The 20,138-nt window shown below is 46.3% G+C and overlaps 9 protein-coding genes across 9 annotated transcripts; 5 read left to right on the top strand and 4 right to left on the bottom strand.

The window, feature by feature from the left end:
• Positions 1 to 18: 18 nt before the first annotated feature.
• On the top strand, positions 19 to 1,456 carry GLAREA_12702 (Bromodomain-containing protein; the record flags this gene model as incomplete). Its single annotated transcript, XM_008083483.1, has 3 exons — positions 19 to 92; positions 168 to 616; positions 711 to 1,456. The coding sequence occupies 3 exons, from the start codon at positions 19 to 21 to the stop codon at positions 1,454 to 1,456; spliced, it is 1,269 nt and encodes a 422-aa protein (XP_008081674.1).
• Positions 1,457 to 4,073: 2,617 nt separating this feature from the next.
• Positions 4,074 to 4,796, top strand: GLAREA_12701 (uncharacterized protein; the record flags this gene model as incomplete). Its single annotated transcript, XM_008083482.1, has 1 exon — positions 4,074 to 4,796. One exon carries the CDS (start codon positions 4,074 to 4,076, stop codon positions 4,794 to 4,796), a length of 723 nt encoding a protein of 240 aa, XP_008081673.1.
• A 1,519-nt stretch (positions 4,797 to 6,315) lies between these two features.
• On the bottom strand, positions 6,316 to 8,385 carry GLAREA_12700 (PYP-like sensor (PAS); the record flags this gene model as incomplete). Its single annotated transcript, XM_008083481.1, has 4 exons — positions 6,316 to 6,735; positions 6,781 to 7,357; positions 7,407 to 7,741; positions 7,864 to 8,385. 4 exons carry the CDS (start codon positions 8,383 to 8,385, stop codon positions 6,316 to 6,318), a joined length of 1,854 nt encoding a protein of 617 aa, XP_008081672.1.
• Positions 8,386 to 8,834: 449 nt separating this feature from the next.
• Positions 8,835 to 9,065, bottom strand: GLAREA_12699 (uncharacterized protein; the record flags this gene model as incomplete). Its single annotated transcript, XM_008083480.1, has 1 exon — positions 8,835 to 9,065. The coding sequence occupies one exon, from the start codon at positions 9,063 to 9,065 to the stop codon at positions 8,835 to 8,837; it is 231 nt and encodes a 76-aa protein (XP_008081671.1).
• Positions 9,066 to 9,857: 792 nt separating this feature from the next.
• On the bottom strand, positions 9,858 to 11,462 carry GLAREA_12698 (uncharacterized protein; the record flags this gene model as incomplete). Its single annotated transcript, XM_008083479.1, has 2 exons — positions 9,858 to 11,095; positions 11,153 to 11,462. 2 exons carry the CDS (start codon positions 11,460 to 11,462, stop codon positions 9,858 to 9,860), a joined length of 1,548 nt encoding a protein of 515 aa, XP_008081670.1.
• Positions 11,463 to 13,002: 1,540 nt separating this feature from the next.
• On the bottom strand, positions 13,003 to 13,925 carry GLAREA_12697 (NAD(P)-binding Rossmann-fold containing protein; the record flags this gene model as incomplete). Its single annotated transcript, XM_008083478.1, has 2 exons — positions 13,003 to 13,519; positions 13,588 to 13,925. 2 exons carry the CDS (start codon positions 13,923 to 13,925, stop codon positions 13,003 to 13,005), a joined length of 855 nt encoding a protein of 284 aa, XP_008081669.1.
• Positions 13,926 to 14,993: 1,068 nt separating this feature from the next.
• On the top strand, positions 14,994 to 16,619 carry GLAREA_12696 (uncharacterized protein; the record flags this gene model as incomplete). The annotated part of the gene is made up of 1 exon (XM_008083477.1): positions 14,994 to 16,619. One exon carries the CDS (start codon positions 14,994 to 14,996, stop codon positions 16,617 to 16,619), a length of 1,626 nt encoding a protein of 541 aa, XP_008081668.1.
• A 1,344-nt stretch (positions 16,620 to 17,963) lies between these two features.
• Positions 17,964 to 18,356, top strand: GLAREA_12695 (uncharacterized protein; the record flags this gene model as incomplete). Its single annotated transcript, XM_008083476.1, has 1 exon — positions 17,964 to 18,356. One exon carries the CDS (start codon positions 17,964 to 17,966, stop codon positions 18,354 to 18,356), a length of 393 nt encoding a protein of 130 aa, XP_008081667.1.
• Positions 18,357 to 18,842: 486 nt separating this feature from the next.
• On the top strand, positions 18,843 to 20,126 carry GLAREA_12694 (uncharacterized protein; the record flags this gene model as incomplete). Its single annotated transcript, XM_008083475.1, has 1 exon — positions 18,843 to 20,126. The coding sequence occupies one exon, from the start codon at positions 18,843 to 18,845 to the stop codon at positions 20,124 to 20,126; it is 1,284 nt and encodes a 427-aa protein (XP_008081666.1).
• Between the last annotated feature and the right edge of the window lie 12 nt (positions 20,127 to 20,138).

Below are 20,138 nucleotides of genomic sequence, written 5' to 3'. Positions count from 1 at the left end.
CACATATACGAGTCCGAAATGGATTCAAGCGCAACTCAAGCTGCTGAGACTGCAGAAGGTGTCACACAAGTCTCAAGTACGATATCATGGCAGTAAGTTGACACGTTTTCGCCGCGGCGTAGTCCATTTCACAACTCCTCGTCCGAGCAATTTTCCTAACTTTACAGTCAACCACATCCACAATTCGTAATTCTCCTAGTCGGGAAAGACGAAATCCCATTTGGAATCCAGAAAGACCTTCTCGTTGCACAGTCGCCTTTCTATCGTGAAGAATTTGCGAAACCAGAATATAAGGAATCGGTCGAACACATAGTCAACTTGCCTAACAGCACTGTCGAGACTTTTGGATGTGTTCAGAACTTCATTTACACAGGCAACTTGTACGACGCCAAGGCTGGTGTGAACATTCCTGATTATCCTCTGCTCATGGAAATATGGAAACTGGCTACAGAATTGAAAATGGCTCCTCTGCGTAGCGCGGTACTAGCTGTTATGGCTGAGAGAAGACAATTAACGCAATCAATACCGGGCACGGACTTGTTGAAGCAAGCTTGGAAAGAGACCGAGGAGGGTAGTGGACTGAGGAAGATGCTTATTGAGTGGGCAGCTGAGCATAGTAAGTTACCCATTCTTCTTCACTAGCACACAAAAGTCTACCCAAACATCAATCTGATTATCTGTTTTACTCAATATTTACTTACATATCAAAGTGCGCGGTTCTCCTGATGTTCGAAACACTTTCGCAAAGTCTCTTCCACAAGAAATCCTATCTGAGTTAGTGATCGTCATGTCAGACCTACCAAACACCCCTACAATTGTGCCACGAGCCATCAACAAGCATTATTTAAACAATCAAAATGAGGCCGAGTACGAGAGTCCATATGCTCAACCTCCACAAAAGCGTCCCCGAAAATCCGAGGCAGCTACAGCACCAAATGGCGACGATACCTTCGAGGTTAAACATACTGTCAAGAAACCATCACGAAAGTCCGAACCCGTAACCCGGAAGCCAGCAAAATTTCACGGTCGAACAACAAACAACTCCGCATCGTCTTCCGCACCAGCACAATTCGCAAATGACTCCGATCGCGATCTAGCTTTTTGTCGCGACTTGATAACCCGCATGCTGTCTGGACCCGGCTTTTGGACTCGGTTGGTCGGTCACTTCAAAGATCCAGTCGATCCTGTCGCTCATAATGCGCCCAACTATTTCTCGGTTGTCAAGCGGCCTATGGATCTCAAACAAATCAAAGCCAAGATGGATCGCAACGAGTACGCGAGCAGCGCCGAGTTCGAAGCCGATGTTAGATTGATTTTTCAGAACTGCTATGAATACTGGACGCAGAGCGACCAGGTGTTCAAAGATTGTGAGAATTTTGAGAGATACTTTAATGAGAAATGGGAGAAGAGGAATAAGTGGGTTCCGCCTACTGTGAAGATTGAGACTATTGATTGAATGCCTTCATGGCCAACTATCGAGCATATGTCAACGTCACGTTGTGGACTGGGAGGGTGCGTGGAGTGGGATAGTAATGGATGCTGTGGTGTAAGATATCATTTACCCCTTTGCTAGTCGTCGAGTTGATGGGATGCGTGTCTTACTTTCATCTTGATGGCTTTTGCATGGCGTTGGGAGTCTTCGCTGAGTTTAGTTAGTTTATTGTATTGAAAGAATCATATGTCTTATCTACAATTCATGAGTAAACCTCCGAGCTGGATTGGTAGATATTCATTATCTCGCGCAATTGAGCTGTTCATTTTCCCGACTCCAGTCAGCAAAACTCAATCGCCAGATATAAAAACATTCTTGTCCTCTATTTGTAATATGTCTTGGAAGACCATGAACATTCGAAGTTCAAATGATCGAAATATCCTGATACAGAAGTACCCTTGGTTTGATCTGCCCCACTTCCCCGCATTCGATGTCACTGTCTCCTCTTCTGTCATTTCCCATCTCCCCAAGCTCGACAACAACATCAAAAACATGAAGACTTTATTTTCCAAGCTGAGATCCAACAGCAGTGAGTGGAATGAAGTCTTGCAATAGACGCCTGTCATTGAGTACCCATCAGCATCCATCGCTCCAGCAGTTTCCCATCTCGATCTCATGCCGCAAGATGGCCATCACATTTCACCCAGCCGGTATACCTTAGACACATACGAAGCGAATCATTCCATGGATTCATATCACCTCGCCAAAGCAACGCCCTCAGTTATCAAGTCCTCAGAGACTGGGCTCATCATCATACATGGCACACGGAGCCGGCCGCACCAGAACTCAGCAAGACACAAGATACAAGATAGGCAATATGGAATGAGGAAAAACATGAAATAGACGCATGATCATACAGTCACTATGAAATCGGGCTTTGAAACGTTTATCGAGCCCCAATATCGACAAGAAACTGGCGCTGTGCATCTGCATTTACGGATACGGCTAGCTTGCACCACCAACCTTCACCGATTGTTGGTAGGTTGGGCGCCTCGCGACCAATCAACACCATCACGATCCGCGTTCAAGATGATTTTATGTGAGGCAGACTGTTGGGTTGTCTTGTAAATGCAGATATCACTCATTGAAACCTGTTTGGCAAGTGCCAATTACAAAAGTCGGACTTTTGCTTGCTGCCCAACCGTTTTACTTCCGGATTTTTATCGTTCTTTGAAAGATCTATGTCGTTTTGATTAGGCACCAGCTGAGCTCTAGTTGAGCTTTGTGTTGGTTGTGCCGAATTATTACTTTGGAGTTGGAGGACGTTCTGCGGTGATGATTTGGTAACAATTCTAGGTTTTCTGTTCTTCGAATTTTCATTCTACGTAAAGCCCGATTTGCATTCATTCCACTTAAAAATTTCTGAAGCAATAGGTTGTTTACTGTGCTGATAATTCCATTGCGGGAGAAACACTGGCACCAGCGAAGTTGTTTGTTTGTAGTGGGCTTTTCGGCTCTTGTTGGGAAGAATGGTACCCGAACCTTGATTTCCTTCACATTGGAACAGTAAATGTTCTTTATCAGAAGGCCACCTTAAAAAGGTTACTTCCTCTGTGTATCTTATCTCTCTGTTGCAAGGATGTGCTTGCCCTTCCCAGCTCTTAAGGTACAGAAGCTCATACATCAGAGGTGTCACCCCTGCCTTCAGCCATGATTTGCCTAAAACTTGGAATCAGCTGTGAGGACTGTGGTCAAGAAATGGGAATTTTTGCAGTCACACTTCAATCCTCGATGGGCGTAGTAGACGCGGGTAATACTGCGTTTACGATGCTTTGGGGTAGCGGGCTTGTGGGAGGGGCCGCCTCCATGCGACCCTAATTTCACACCGCCTGCGCCTCATCGATTGCATGCCTACTGGACCTACTTTCTTGCAATATATTGGATGAGAATGATTAGAGCTCGTCGAAATCTAGGAGCTCCACTTGATAAATGGAACCGATAGGTTTTTCGCGGCTTTTACATGTGGAGGTGGAGCCCGCCGTACAGAAATCGACCTTCAGAGTAACGGTGTATGGGTGACGAGGCTATGTTCTTGTGGAATAACCACTGATATTGAGTGTGGCGGAGATACTCATACACCAGATTTACGGGTGTGATCCGGAATGGCATAAACAACTTACCTTATAGGCAAACTATCCGGGTGTGGATGATACCATCGGCAATAGTCTTCCAGGCGGATGGCGGTGGAATGTTATTTCACAAAAGCATTAACATTCAAGCAAATCGCTTCCAGAATGAGGTTTCCTTCTGAGACGCTCTCGAGCCTCACCCTCCTTTTCCAGACAGTCTCTACTCGTTGGCCCCACTCAGATTCCTGACATCTGCTTATTGAAATATCTTTTAAACACGATTTTCCCCTCTTGTGTTGGCTAGCATACTTTTCGTCCTTTCACAGAATTTCAGCGTTGGTCCCTAAACTTAACCTTTGGCCTGCTGCTTCTATCTATATCTAGTATTTGGTATAAAAATCTGATGACCCTTATCCACACGCTTTCTAATAATCCCAAGCATAGGTTACTTGAAAGTCAAAATCGTTGGCCAGGAATATCACTCTGGGAGTCTACCAAGCATTCTTTACATCATGGCAGATCAACTCGTCGCACCTCTGCTGGAGATACACCACCAGTCTTCGGCCAACCCGAAATCAGCCAAAAGCAATTTACTGTATTCGCCAACATCTGTGTTCTACGTTGATGAGGATAAATATTCTGCTGCAGAGCACTCCAAGTCTTGCGAAGTCCTCGACTACAGTGTCGGCGTTCTACATCCACATATTCTCGATCAAGCGCTCCACAGCGCAGTGTCTATCCACACGGAAAATCACTACGAGATGTACAGTGATCACTCATCAACACTCGTCCTCACGCCAACAACTTCATCCGAATCACTTGATGACAACGAATCTCCCATCACCGTATCGAGCACAGTATCCGAGTCGGAAGTTAAACGACTACACTCAACGATCCCTTTTAAAATACCCGTCCTTCACACGACCACCGAGTCCACCAATTTCACTATACCAGCAACCACGCCCTCAAAACCCAGCACCTCCTCACAAAGAAGGAATACGGAAAGAAAGCCAATCATACATCAATCCCTACCACCCACACAGACAAGTTCGAACACGAATCCAGAGCATGTGGAAACATACACGACCGTCCATCTATCCTCTTGCCACTCGAAGGAAAGAAATGTTCCGTGGCAGTTGTATAAGTGGTTAGCTGCTACGGATTACGGAGAGGTTTCGGCTGCTGAGCGGGTTTTCAGTGGGGTGGTGGTGGGAGAGGAGATTCCTGAGAATTGACAGGTCTTTGTGGAGGCTGCGAGGTGATTAGGTGTCAGAATATCACCAGTCTAAAGCACCTATAAATCCATCCCCAAGAATTAGTACAATCATCCTAATTAACAACATAAAACAATGAAACCTCCACCCACCTCAGATTTTCCTCGCATTAAGGTTTTGGAGATGTATCCAGGTTTAAGTTCAACATTCGACATTTACGTTTTCGTAGTCATAGAGTCTCTATGACTGACTCCTTCGAGTATATACTTACATGCAGCCAAACACTCCATTGAACTCTCCTTAATCCTTGACGACAATTTCGGTATCGTGCGAGTGAGAAATCATACACGAATGAAAAGTGATTCTGCTAATCTACTTCCGTACACTTCAGAATGTAGTCTTACGCATCGGGTATTGCTTATCTACGATCAAGTAGTATGGCTCATGGTACCAAAGTCTTTCATTAATGCCGGTACTCCCGCAAAAGGAACGCACTAGCGTATATCTCGGTTCCAAGTCTAGCTTTGGATGTGAGGTTTGGATTATTAGATTAAGATCTGAGGACGCCTAGTAACTTTCAACTCTATAGATCTTCAATCCGGTAACCGCGTTATATAGTCTAATACCCTCTTGTTATAGCAGCCCCGTCGCCCCTTCATATGGAAAGAACAGAATCAAGTAGAGTGATTATATTTCGAGCGTCAGAGTGATAGGGTTAAATATTATACAAGCGAGATAACGCTTTTCATGTACACATGGCCTATTCTACAAGTATATCCAAACCCTTCCAATACCAATCCCGTTCAGGTCTCCTTTCCGAAAATTTTGGACTATTGGTACAACGCGCTAGTCCCTGTGGCGTTGATTTCACACCTGGTGACCCCGAGGGAGCGGTGTTGGAAGGTAGCAATTCCCAGGACTCGGAAGTCAAGAGCCGACGATTCGTGGTTCACGGCTCGATGAGGATGCGGAGATATCTGGCACTGTGAGATGTCGAGGGAGCCGAAATCGCATGTCGAATCGACCGACTCACTGAGTGGACGAAGACTCGGTGGGAGCCAAGAGTTCGAGGGTTCCAACAAACCAAGGAACAGATAGACAGGAAGTTTATGAAGACAACAGGTCAACGAGTCGCTCGATGATGGCCGTGAAATTAAGGTCTCCAGGTGATCCATCCGTCGGTCGTTTCGGGTCTCAGGGTTCGAAACGCGAACTCAATCGACCATTGCAATACGCATTTGTTTTCGAGCAGTGAGAGGCGCTGATCTGGTTGAATATGATATTAAAGACTCAATTTTGAAGGCATCCTTAGTCCATAGCACTATTGCGGATCGTGAATTAATCGAGTTATCCATGAAGTTGATGAAGCCGATCGATGTGAAAAATCGCGGGTGCGGTGGCCAATCGTCGTGCCTACACAATTATGGTCCGCGCATCCAATCTTATCTTCTCGAAGGTCGGGTGTATTCCTTTCCATCAGGACGTGAAAGATCCGAATTCGCCACTGACACAATAGCCCAATCGAGAAACCCACCCCCAATCAGCTCTTCGGCGCAATAGTAAGAACCACATGTCTAACCCTCCCGTGCTCATCCTTCAACGGCGTCCAATGCGTAACATATCTCTCCTCCACCCTCATAATCTTCTCTTTATCCCCACCACTGCCCCCAAACCACCCGCCTCCTCCCTTCTTCTCCTCAAAGCCGGTTAGGAGTCCCGTTTCCACGCTCACAGCCCGTCCGCCTCTCAGCGCTTCTTTGACTGTATTGCGGAAGTCCTTGGAGCGAGACGAGCTGGCAGAGGATGATGCGTAGTCCTGTAGGACTTTGAAGATTTCTTTGTTGTAGATGGGAACGACGTTGCCGTTGGGGAGGTTGAGACAAAGCATGTCGATTACGCCGGGGGAGTAGTGGGAGATGAGGAGGGTTTGCATTACGGAGTTGTAGTCTAGGACGACATACTGGTTTTGTTAGATAGTCGAACGAAGAGGTGGAGTTTCGCTTACCTTGGAATACGCGGTGTAGAAAGCTTCAACTTGAGTTTTGAAGGTTAGTCTTCCGAGCTTCTCAACTAATTCGCCCTCCATTCCAGGTTCTTCCCGTACTACGATACGGGGAGTGATGTCCACAGAGCCATGATACTTTCTCCAGCTCTTAAAAAATGAGCTTTTGGTCTTCACAGCTTGGCTCTTAACACTCGGTGCCTTGCTCTGACCCATACTATCCAGCATATCCAATTCATCGTCGTTGATGCTAAGGACTTTTAATACGTCGGTGAAAGTGTGTATGGTAGTACTGCAATTGATCTGGCCTCCTAAAAAGTACGCAACTTCACCCTTCTCATTGTAAAGCGGAGCGACGTAAAGAAGATTCCAGAATGGATCACCATTTTTGCGATAATTAAGAAGAAGTTCTACAGTCTCCTCGCAATTGTCGATCGCAACTCGTAGACGTCGTGGCGCGCCCGGATCAGTAGCGGGTCCTTGAAGAAATCGGCAATTGCGAGGAATGATGTCTTTGCGAGAATATCCTGTAACATGTACAAATCCATCAGAGGCGTATAATATGGGATTATCGGCTGTTCTGTAAGACACGGTTAAAACAGCTCAAAATTACAATTCGAGTGACTAACCGAGGGTCAGTCAAGCAAAAGCAATCTCCTAAACCTTGAAATCTTTCTCGGTGATTCGCAAGTGCCATAGTAGCAGATGCTGTGACCTGATGCTTCACAAATCTGGGATATATATCATTTGCAATGATAGCCTCGACCTGATCTTGAGCACCCGCAAAGACCATCTCCAAACTCGGTATAGTATACTTTGTTGCTTCTTTTATGTCGCCTGCTACTCGTTTAATCTCACTATGAGATAAATTTAATTGACGAGGAGCATCGGCTGAGACGTAGGTTGTTTGAACCGTTCCTAAGAGTTGAGTCATTTCGTCGATTAATCTATGGTAAGCTTCCATCTGTCGGACAGCGTTAGTAAACGTGAATACGATTATTGATCGAAGTCTGTCACTCGGGTCTACTACTGGACCATGACTTATCCTCCACTGACAGCAAGAGAGCTAAATAAATGGTGTCATACCTTTTGCAAAAATTCCATATTCTCACCACATGCCCTGCTTTGGCAAAACCGCAAAAGTCGATGTGCAGTCGTAGGATTATGAAGCACAACTCGAAAGACTTCCGGGCTGAAAAAATCCGTAATATTTGCTGGTTTCGATCCAGTAAATTGGCTACTTCCATGAGCACTCCCTGGACTGCCATTTAATGTCGCAGTGCGCCCGCTCCTTCCACTGCTGCTCTCGTCGTCATCCTGCCTGATACTTCTCCTCCTCGATAAAGAATTCTCATTCGAGTAACCTCTTGGAAGTACATGACGCTCATCGCGTTTTCTGACGGGCGGAGGAGAGGTATTTGTGTAATCGCTTCTGTAATTCGAGGCTGCGGTCATTGATGGTAATGGCTGTGTCCGATTAATACTTCCATCTTGACTGATTTCAGCGCGTCCGATTTGATAACCCCTCTCCCCCATCGAATTGCCGCGTTCGCGCTGAATGACCTGGTCAATTGACGCACTATTATCCAAACCTGGTGAGCGCATCATTTTGGAAAGTTGAGTTCAAACACAAGATCAAAAGACTGTGAAGAAGCACAGCGCGAGATATCGATGCCCAACAGATCAAAGATTTTTCCAGAGTTGCGATAGCTAAAGGGTATGAGAAGCCTGTTGCGGATTCCCAATGATCTTCGGACTTAGTGTTGCTCAAAAGACAGCAGATCCCAGTGCTCAGTATCTAGAGCTAGAGCACAGCTACATGGGATGGGTGACAGGGCTAGAGTTAGATGCATATCGAAAATGCGAATCAGATGCTGGGACCCGATCAAGGAAAGTCGAGCCGCTGCTAGAATGGATGATTCGAGTGAGGATGTTGGTTTAGAGACACGCGGTCAACTGAGAGTCGGGTGAAATGCTGTCCATAGGTTTCGATAAGTGGCGTCTGCATCAGATGCATATTGCAGATCTAGGAGCTCATCTCGTTTTCGTTTTGATGTCTATGATAAATATACTGATGGCCGAGGTTCATGAACAAAGTGATTGACAAGCTGTTCCTGATTCCGGGCAAAATTGCGAATAGCGTTTCCAGCATCCAGGATTCCAGGTCTGTCACAATCGAGATCGATGGTGTAGGTTTGATGACAGTCGTTAATCTCATCATCCCAGACGCCAGTCAGTGCTTCCGCTACCTGTTCCTTGTAGAGCGGAGCAGCTATCGGCCTGACCATTATGGTTTTTTCTGCGGAGCTGGCCTCCGTTTGTTTCGAAACCCCATTATCTGCATGCGCATTTGGCGGCAATGATAAGTTCCGTGGGGTACAACATTGATGATTGCATGTTGACTTCCGCTTGCTTGTCGTCCAATTCGAATAAAACCTATCACTCACGACCTTTCGATGCAATTGCTTCTTCGAACTGAACGAGCTGAAAAACTTCGTAGACGAAGATCTCCAACCCCCGTCCCCCATCAATCCAATCTCTCCCCCAAACCCCCTACCAGAACCCCTACCCAGCAACAGCTCCCCTACCCAACATCCGAGCACCACGCATCCAGACTTCCCTTTTCGCTATCGATGATTTCATCTCTCATCTTGACATCTCAGGTCCCCGCAGTCAACACACGGCCCGTAGCCGTGCGCCGTCCCAAGAACGAGAATGGGGGGCTCCCTAATCTAGTTTGTGGCGTTGACGAGATCGCGATCATCACATGTCGATATTGGGATAGGATGGATTAAGGGTTAGAGTAATGTGATTGTGTCGCTCCTAGGTTGTGTATGAGAGGTGGATGATTTTGATAGTATTTGTGAGAGTAATGAAGGTTGTGATGGTTTGAGGAAGAGAGAGGAGATGGTGGGAACTAAACTGTTTGTAAGTGCGGTGCCTATCAAGCGAGGCCTTATACCCAGCATACTCTGATTAGAAGCCTACAAGTTTATGACTTTATGATTAAAATGGCTACAAATCTTGGTTATAAAAATTTAATATATTCTATAGATTTCCCCTATAAATTGTCAATCCCCTCACACCACACTCCTAACCCTCGACCTCGACTTCTTAACCGCCTCATCAACCTTCTTCATCCTCCACTCACATCCCTCCGCAAACTCGCAACTTCTACATTTATACGCCTCTTCCACCGCTACACCCTTAGTTTCTCGTTCTCCTTTCCACCATTTCATTTCATCCTCGACGTAATTCGTTAATTCCTGCTCATCCATCGCAAAGGTCTTGCTGCCCATAACCTCGCCCGCATTTCGGGATCGATATTCTGCTTTCAGGATGGAGCCGATAGAGTTACTGCCGTCGGGGAATGTGGTGCGGAATTCCGAGATCATGAAGGTCCAGAGAGCGGAGAGGGTGTTGTGTTCGAGGAGGATGGTCATGTCGTCTTGGGGTGGACTTTCCGAATTTGATGACTCCTGGGTTGATGGAGGAGACATAACATTCAAACTTCCGACTTGAGCAATAAGTGCATCCGAAAAGACCTTGTTAGGATCGAGTTTATATCGATCAGTGAAGATGGCGAAATCCACTGCACCAGTAGCAAGATCTGATATCATCCGGTGATATAACATCAATTGCATCTTCGTAGGTCGGAACGCTGCACCAGATGGTAAGGTCTTTGCTCCTCGAGTTTTTACATCGCAGAGATATATTCTATCTGTAGGCTTCTGGCGCTTAACCACTCGTGTCGCTTCCTTCAACGTGCTTCCTCCCGATGCTTTAAAGAATTCTGCAATCGTCGTCTGATCCGGAGCATGCTTCTCCTCGACTGGTCCTTTCGGTTTCGCCTCTTCTAGATCCGTATCTGGACATATATAAGACAATTCGTCGATAATCCCATTAACCACCAATCCATCTATCGTGCCCCAGATTTCCAACTCTCGGGTCATGCCGGTATTCCGCAAGGTTCGAAGTCCTTGTACAACGTTCCATATCCGCAACCCCCAAGCATCTTCTTTGGTGGTAACGTCCACCTTGACCGTAGTATATACTTGATCTTCCAACTTCTGATGCACCACACTCCCCTGTTTCATCGCAGGTGTCCGTCTCTTCTTGCCATGCAGAGTCAAAGAATACCAATACTGTAATTCACACCACGCAGGTGATATCAGGTCTGTAACCGATAAGCCCTTCTTCGGTGGTGTCCTGAATCGTTCCAGGGGAGATCGTGTATCCGGCGCTTTCGCATCGGTGGACGCAGTTTCTTGCACCACGCCTTCAAGCGCAGGCCGCTCCTCTTTAACTACATTTCCCACTAAACGCTTCAGCGTCAGTCAGATATAAGAAAACTCTGACAACAGAACAATCTTACAGTCCGGGTACCTGGTCTCACATCCCACCGCCTCATTAATCTGCTCAAACACCTCTTCTGCAGCTCTCGCCGCACGCAACAAGACGCCCTCAGCGAGTTCCGACCCTCCAACCGCGAGCGGTATCCGCAAAGTATGTTCCGCCTCATGATGTTCGACATCGTTGACGATAGGATTGTCCTCGACGGCGTTTTGCGACAGAAGTTGCGACACAATCAACTCTTCCTCGGGACTGAAATCGGATCCATAGTCGCTTTCGGCATCGTCGAGGGGTTGGTATGTCCTTGTTAGTTTGATGGCAGGACTGGCCATGCCGTCGTGATGTCAAGAATAGTCCATTGATGTATGTTTGTCTATGACGGCGTGAGATCGCGATGGGGTTGACGCGCCGTGAAGGATGCTGCAGGGATGTGATCTTATCTCCGATGAGCGCCAGCTGCATCTATCTCACTCACTCATTTGTTGGTATTCTTTTCTCATCCAAATACCTTCTTATTTCACCTCATTAATACTATGACAATCTGTCCATTTCTTTAGTTGTCAATAACCTCATCATCAGTCATGAGTTCCTCAGCCATGACTGATCTTTCCGCCACTGAACTTCGGCAGCCTGGACGCTGTCACCAGGCTCCATCCGTATTCTCCAAGATCTGAAACATGAGCCTGGTCGACACACTTAACAACTGCCTACTTGTTCAGAATTGTGTCTTCATTTTACTCCGCCTTTTCGATACTTCAGTTGCGTAAGAAAATAGGCAGCAAAGAAACATATACTTGCGACAGTTTCCAACACGAATTTGGCGTTTGCGTCAGAAAAAGCTACTTGAAAAGCTACTTGTTCCTGAATCAAGACTTCGTACCTGCATATCATCGGCATCTCACCGAGGGCTGACAGCTGCTGTTTAAAGAGGAACCTATCACGTGTTGATTTCGATCTTGAAATATATCTTTTTAGGACGAATTTTCATATTGTCATTACTCCAGAACTTCAAAATGGCAGTCGAAAACGCGATTCAAACCACAAAACCAAACAGTCAACCGCCAACCTTTACATCACTTCCCACCGAAATTCACCTCCTAATCGCCTCACATCTCATATACCCAGACGCTCTCTCACTTAAACATACAAACCGACATTTTTCTAATATAGTGTTCACCGGAGTCAAGTTAAAAGTTGAATGGTTGATTGACAGACGCAGCTTACACCTCGATTGTCCACATGACAAAGGCTGTGAGTTGGGTACTGATATGAAGTTTTGTCGAGGAAGTGTTAGGTATGTGGATCTCTACAAACAGTTTGAGGTCTCGCTAACATGATTAGTCTCCTTATGAAACGTCGTCGTGAACATGTAGAGTGCGATACTCGAGCAGATGGTCGAGGATGTCTTGTTTTTGGAACTAAGATATGTACATTTCGCAAACCAACACTTAGTCGACTTGAAAGATTCAGAAGATTATCTCGAAAAATTTTCAACGTGGTGGGATTACTCTTGTGGTGGCTTAGTCTTACGCTGCTTGGTGCTGGGATCGCTTGGGGTTGGCAGGAGAATCAGAGAAGAAGGCAGATATTGGATGTGAGTGTGGGAAATGCTGTGAATGGGAGTGTATAGACGATACGGTGTCGGGTTGGAAATTATGGGCTTCGGTGTAAGATACTGTCAAATGTTGCAACCAACTTGTTGGAAGCTGGATGTTTCTAGGAGAGCCGTCTGCATAATGTATTACAGGTAGCTGGCGTCCTTGCTTATGTTCTGCTAAATCACACAACCACTCTAGTGCCCATGACGACCGTAAATCAAACACACATATCTACAAATCCTCCCGCTCTCAAAGACCACAAATTTCATCCTCATCACCAAGGATGTACCTCCCCATTCCAATCCCAAAACCCGGCCTCCCCCCTCCCCATCTCCTCCACCCCACCCCACCCCTTCCTCTCCACCACATCAAGCACACCCCTCACACTCTCCTCAACCTCCATCTGTCCCTCCACAACCCAATCCAGTTCAACCGCACTCGCCATATCCGTCCTCACCTCTCCCGGATGAACCGCCATAACCACTGGAACCCCTTTCTCCTCCCTTTTTCCCCCTCCCTCTCCCTCTCCTTCTCCCATTCCATCCTCTCCTCCTTTGCTCTTTCTCGCCAGTTCAGCAGCTAAATGTCTAACCCCCATATTCAACGCACACTTACTCATCCCATACGCCGCAAACCCATCTTCATGATCTAACCACCTTCCCATAGACCCCGAATCCGAAGATATAAACACCAAATTATGGAAACACAGCCTTGGGTGAGCGAGGAGTTTTGAGGCTGTGCTGAGGGGACCGAGGGTATTTGTTTGGAGGTGGATGAGGAATTGTGAGGAGCTGGGTGGTGTGAGTGGGAAGGGTGAGAGAAATATTGAGGGGGAAAGGGAAGGGGGAGGGGGACGTACAATTCTGTGATTCGGGCTGGGTGGGTTAGGATTCCGGCGTTGAATACTACGGTGTTTATCAATCCCTTCCTATCTCCTTCGTGTGAGAGAAATTCCCCATTTTCGGCTAATGCTCCCACGTTCCTTACGAATTCCGTGATGCTAGTCTCATCACTGACATCACAATTTAAGATCCTCATACTATCTGGGTAGCTTTCTTTCAGAACTTTCAGGGAAGCGGAAGGGCTTCGTTGTGTTGCGATCACGCGATGGTTGAGAGCGAGGACTTGACGCACTAGTTCGAGGCCGATTCCGCGGGTGGCGCCGAGGATGAGGTAGGTTTTTGGTGGGGAGGGCATTTTTGTGGTTGTGAGGGGGTTGGGGGAGTGATGAGGGTGAGTGGGAGAGGGATGGGAAGTGCGAGGGGTGAATGGGTGGGTATGAGATGAGAAGTGAGAGATGGGTGGGATGAGGTGAGGGTGGGAGTATGAGATTACTAAGCATAGAATTGCCTAACTATTTTCTATTGAAGTGAGAACACTTGAATGTTTAAACATCAAACTCGAATTTCCTTCTAATTATTGATTTAGCATACTTCATTCATTCCACTTAGTCTTTCACTGGCCTCAATCTATGTATGATTATTTCCGCTAATCTCTGTCACTCCACTAGATATCAAATTGACAGCTTATTCACAAGCACTTTAGCTATTTGAACTTATTATTCATTTTTTTTATTTTAATCAACACGGCTATTTCCCAATCATCTATGGCCATCGAAGATATTTTTCAAAAGCATGTTACTGAGAGTGTTATGAGTTTTTTCAAACAGTCATAATTATTGGTATTGCATCTCTTTAGCGAGAATAATTTGGAAGGGTGATATTTCCTGAAATCTAGGTTGTACTTCCGTTGTTTCTTTGTGGGTTGTGGTTGTGTTATTTCCGAAAGTAGTAGAGACTCCGTTGGTCTTGTTTTATGATGTATCAAGTTCTGTCAATCTTGGAAACATACAGCTCAACTGTTGGCACAGAATTTTAGAAAGAGTCTGATCATTGCTGATAGATTTCTGTTTTTCGAGTTTCGGGCTACGGTGATATAGTCGATGAAAGGGATGTACGTTTGTATTGATTTTTTTCTGCTACTAGGCATCCTTCTTTCAATCACTAAAGCCAAAAACACAACTTCCGTCACTGTGTTATTCTCAGATTTCGTAAATTTGAATCACATAGAATGTTTTGAATGGCTTGATTTTGCGAATATGGTGGGTTTCACAACCTGTTGATTTTGAGATTATCAAAGATATGAATAACAAAGCAGCATTATGGAAATGATGTTTTTTCTTACTTAAATCAATGGATATTCCCTCTTCCAAATTTTCTACAACGCTCGGTACTACGATTGAATTTCTAACATTGATATCTCAATATGTCGGCCACTCAAGCTACTTCAAAGTCTGCCAGCGGTGCAGATACAATCAAGCTTCAAGAAGCTTTAGATACCGATACTTTTCTATTGCCACCATCAGTATTGGATGGAGAGCACGATACGACTTTGGAACTGAAAGATAGCCGTACAGTTCTACCACATCCCGTCGCTGTTCCAAGAGATACCTTCCACATCGACCCTTCGACTGATGAATTCATCGACCAACCTGCCAATCAACCATTCACCTCATCAGAACCACACAAAACCTACCCCTTAACCCTTCCCGGCTACATCACCGCAATCAACGCCCACACAGGCGACATAAGACTCACCCTGAGAAACGAAACTATTATGGTCGAGGAGCTGTCGCTTACGGAACCGCCAATACGGTTTGGAAGCGATGAGGTGGAAGATAGATATATTAGGATGTATGCGAGAACGACATCGCCTCTTCCGGGGACGGGGATGGTTTCGTTGACGCCTAGGGGGTCGTTTGGAGTGGGAAGACGGGGTGGGGAGGGAATACGTAGGGAGGTGAAGGAGTTTGAGGAGATGATTGAGGGAGTTGAGGTCAAATGTGTGGAGGATGTGAAGAGAATGGAGGGTGATGAGTTGATCGGGAGTATTGAGGGAGTTGAAGTAAAGTGCGTGGAGGATGTGGAGGGTGATAAGGATGGCGAAGTGGTGAAAAGTGTTGAAGTGAAGACCGAGCCAGACGAAGAAGCTCCCAACGTCGATTCCACCCCCTCCATCGACATCCATCGCCACCCCTCCTTCAGCTCCCTAAAATCCTATCTCTCACCCACTAACCCCCAAGAACCCTTCGAACCAACCCACCTCACCATCCCCCTCGCAATCGACATTCGCGTCGCGCACTCCCGCCTCCCCGCCGACGACCCGGCTGTTTGGGACAAAGTATCCACGACCTTGAAAGCACACTTACTGAATATGTTCTGGAAATGTGAGAGCGGTACTCGGATTCTGTTTAGTGAGAAGGAGTTCCGCAGGATGTATGAGGAGTGTAGGAAGTGGAGGGAGTGGCAGGGGGTTGAGGAGGGTGAAATCGTGGAGGAGGAACGAGGAAGAACGCGACGTCGTCCGCTTGATGTTGTGGAGGAGATGGAAATGCTGTGCGAAGAGATGGAGGGTGAAGAATCGGGTTCTCCGAAGTGGAAACCTATTAGAATTCCTCAATTCCTAGGTTCGAAGACATACCGTCGACCAAGCGCCCATTCACAACGTACTTCTGATATCAGTCCCTGCAGTACTTATCGACAAGACTCTCCATCCAAACGTCCCAAAACCGGACACACATCACCTTTTGACGGCCTGATACAGACTAAACCGTCTATTTTCGGCAACGATCACTGCCTTTGCATCTTTTGCAAGGGACATAGCAAGAAGTTTCCGCCTCCGATGTGGGGGAGCACATACGCGAGTATTCGGTATCAGAATGGGGAGTTTTGCTATTGTGTGTTTTGTAAAGGGTGTAGAGAGTTTTTTGGTGGGCCGGTGGAGGGGAGAGGTGGAGGGGAGAGGTGGAGGGGAGGTTTTGATGGCTGGGGTGGAGGGAGGGGAGGATGGGAAGGACAGGATTTAGATTTGGCCGGAAAGGTAATGGGATGAATATATTTAGTAGTGAGAAAGTTGAGTAACTAAATTTTAACTATTAGCGATAAAGACGAGTTTAGAGAGAAATATTATTATATGAATACCCAATGTGTAGAATTCATGGTGTGAGCCAAACTGCGTCTGCTTTCAGTGGTCTGAATGATGTGCCAGAACTCCGAACGGCAAAACCTACCAGTAATATTGTCCGAATGTGTCTCTGCATTCATTCTCGCTTTGATGGCGTAGAACTTGGGACTAAGCCACCCATTTGGGTGAAGTCGTTTAGTAAGCAATTTAATGACCCTTCGTTTTCTTCAGAGTCGTCGAACTAGCTATCTGTAGTTGAGCATAGGTTTGAGTATCAAGGGGGTGAAAACCTTCAACGCTGTCCTGACTATAGAGGTTGCTTGAGCCGAATGAATTTGCTTCCTCTGATGCCGTTGAGATTCTAAACACAAGTAATTTTCTTCTGACTGGGGCGACCTGCCTAGCTTTATTTTTCTTTCAATATATACCGCAAACACAACCCACATGTTAACCATCATCATCCTCATATCTAGCTACAACCTGGCAGTTCAGCTTGTCAGCATTTCTAGATGCCAATGCATAATACCTACGATCCACAGATAGACAGAAGTCCTCATTTCGGAATTCAGCCCACTCATTTCCCTTCAGCCTTTGTAGACAATGCTAATATTGCTGGGTAGTATTTAGAATGATGTGGGCAAAGGGGTATTCCTGCCCCATAGCCACGTTCTGTCATGGAACTTTTTGGATCATGACCACGTGGTCGCGAGTCTGTTGAGGCTCGTCGGTTTCATGATCTTGCTCTTCAACAATGTCTTGAGAGGTGATTTCGCTTATACTCAATAATGTTTAAATTTTAATACGTTGTAATAAAGGTAGGAAAATCGAGGAGTTTGGTGGACGATTTAATCCCTCTAGGTGCGTCCTGAATAATTTGCCTGGTGGCAATAGCATCCCCGATAACGAAAACGGCAATTGACTTCGCTACCGTATTCGCTTCTACTTATAACGTCATATTTTAAATAGATAAAAATAGTTGTTTTTAGATCTGTTAAGTCCTATACGCATTCAAGCTCGACCTGGGTCAGACAGTCATGAATCAAGGGTCCACGTGCTCTCTGCCACGTGCCATGCACCGGCTTAAGCCCCATCGTCACACGACAGCCAAGCCGGGCTCGTTACGATGTTAGGCCGTCACGCAGAAGACGAACCTCAAATACAAACACGACACCTCTTCCTCCCTACAACTTTCTTCCTAACAACAAACGCGCGATTTAAGGTTAAATACAAACGAACACCATTTTTATCAATCTCCCAACAAACATCACCATCATGTCACCAGCCGCCTCAACCCCCCAAGAACCAACCGCACCATCTAGATCAACGACAGACCCCTCATCCTCATCAACAAACACCCCGGAATATGACCGAGGCTTCAAAGCAGGAGTCAAATCGCAAGAAGGCCGAATGCAAGCTCAGAAAGAGCGATTTAGAGCACAAGTCGACGAGCTCAAACGGGAGGTCAAGAATCTAAGAGGAAGAGTCGAGCAAATGGATGGTCGAGGTCAAGAGACGGTGGGAACACCAACGACTGAGAGAAGTGAGCCGAGAATGGGTGTCCCTCGTCGGGAAAGTATTGGACCTAGAATGGGTCCTGTTCGACGAGAAAGCATTGCTGAACACGAGTTGAGAATCAAGAATGTCGAGCGAAGCTTTGGTATCTAAGATGATTCTTGGACGACAGTAATGGGGATTGAAACTGGGAAGTGGCGGGGAGCTTGGAATCTAGGGTAGCATCACGTGATTTGCAGAATCTCTATTAGAATCGAATTTTGGATGTCTTGGAATTTTGGGTGGTTCAATTCACAAATTGATCCGTGTTTGGCGTTTTGGATGGTCAAAGGATTGGCTTTCATGGAGTTGGGCTCTAGTATGAGTGTTGGATGATGCATTTGCAGGGGATTTAATTCTGACTCATCCATAGGTTGTGAATGGAAACTCATTACATTTACTATTGATAATGTGTGACGATTTTGGTCGAGCTAGAATGGGCGACGATGGCCCTATTGTGATTGGAGCCTGCTATGTTGAAGTCTTTACAAAAGCCGACCTTCTCTTCGTGTTGGTTTCATCAGACTTCAAACAACAATCGAAAAATTCAAACTCGGCACTTCACAGTTACACTTTTAAGTCTGCTTACCACCTACTAATATGTCTTTGATCAATGTCCCTGCCGCCATACATGGCGAAAGCCCACTGGCCAACGACATTCACAATGATTATCTGGAAAACCCAATCCTTTTCGCAGAAAATCCCGAGCATTGGACCAGGTCACTTGAGTCTTATGAACTTCAGATGATGGAAACTCCCTTGGATCCATTTGCTAGTCCGAATTTCGAAGTGTATGACCTCGTCCTCGATGAAGCCGTTCGAAGCGAGAATTTGAGAATGCGAGCTTTGGACCAACTTGTCATAGAGCATCAACATGATGACATGATGTTGGCGATATATAAGTCGCTGAAGCATTTGGAGCGGCAGAAGCAGATCGCCCACGAAGAAGCCCGCCGAGGTCTCCGACGATTGAATGAAGACCAGAAGATACAAAAACAATACGCGCGTGAGGAAGCTGACAAGTTGAATAAAGTCAGAGAGAAGGATGATCCTGATTTTGAACGCAGAGCTGCGCTTCAGAACCGACACGAAAGTTGGAAACGTCCTTCACCCATAGAGCAAGAAGAAGTAGCTAAGCCGAAGGATGATCAGATGGCTGATGGCCGCCGATTGGCGGATTTCTATCCGCTTGATCAACTCAAGCGAAGAGTATTACGGCCCATGCTCGAAGAAAGAGTCAAGGCGACAAGTGATGAAAAGGAGATCCGCCAAAAAATGCGAACCTCTTCTTCTCCTATCGTTTCCATTCCCGAGCATGTTAGTCGGTATCTGGAAAGGCAAACGGCAAGAGCTAATTACGAAGCTTTCATGGAGCGCGACGAATGTGAGCGAATAAAGAGGGAGATCAGACGTAGTGTCGAACGCAAGTTTTTGGAGATGGAGGCGAAAGAGGAGACATACGCCGTTGGCAAAGAAAAAATATATCCTACCACGCAAGAATACATCGAAGCATTGGAGATTGCTAAATCGGAGTTCGCAAGTCTGCAGGAGCGATCCCTTGAGGATATTTCCAATGAGATCCCACTATACCGGGCGAGGATCGAGGAGCAAGATCCACGGTCTGGAATTCTGTCACAGATTACCGAAGCAAGTCACGAATCAAGCCACGAATCAAATCAGGGACCGACTCACGAGTTGAGTGTCCTACCAGCTTTCAACAAACTCAGCCTCGACAATCCAACTTATGAGGGCGGCAATAATCACGACGGATTTCCGGAGCAGCATCATGACGAGGATCATGGGGTTGATGCACATTCCGGTGCTTGTCCTTTGGAGCACGACAACAGTCAACGTCCAGAATTCCTTGGACCGCTGGATATGTGAAATGCAACCTCA

Source organism: Glarea lozoyensis (assembly GCF_000409485.1).
Source record: "Glarea lozoyensis ATCC 20868 chromosome Unknown GLAREA19, whole genome shotgun sequence".
In the NCBI taxonomy this organism is placed as follows: domain Eukaryota; kingdom Fungi; phylum Ascomycota; class Leotiomycetes; order Helotiales; family Helotiaceae; genus Glarea; species Glarea lozoyensis.
This window is presented reverse-complemented; position numbering and strand designations above follow the sequence as displayed.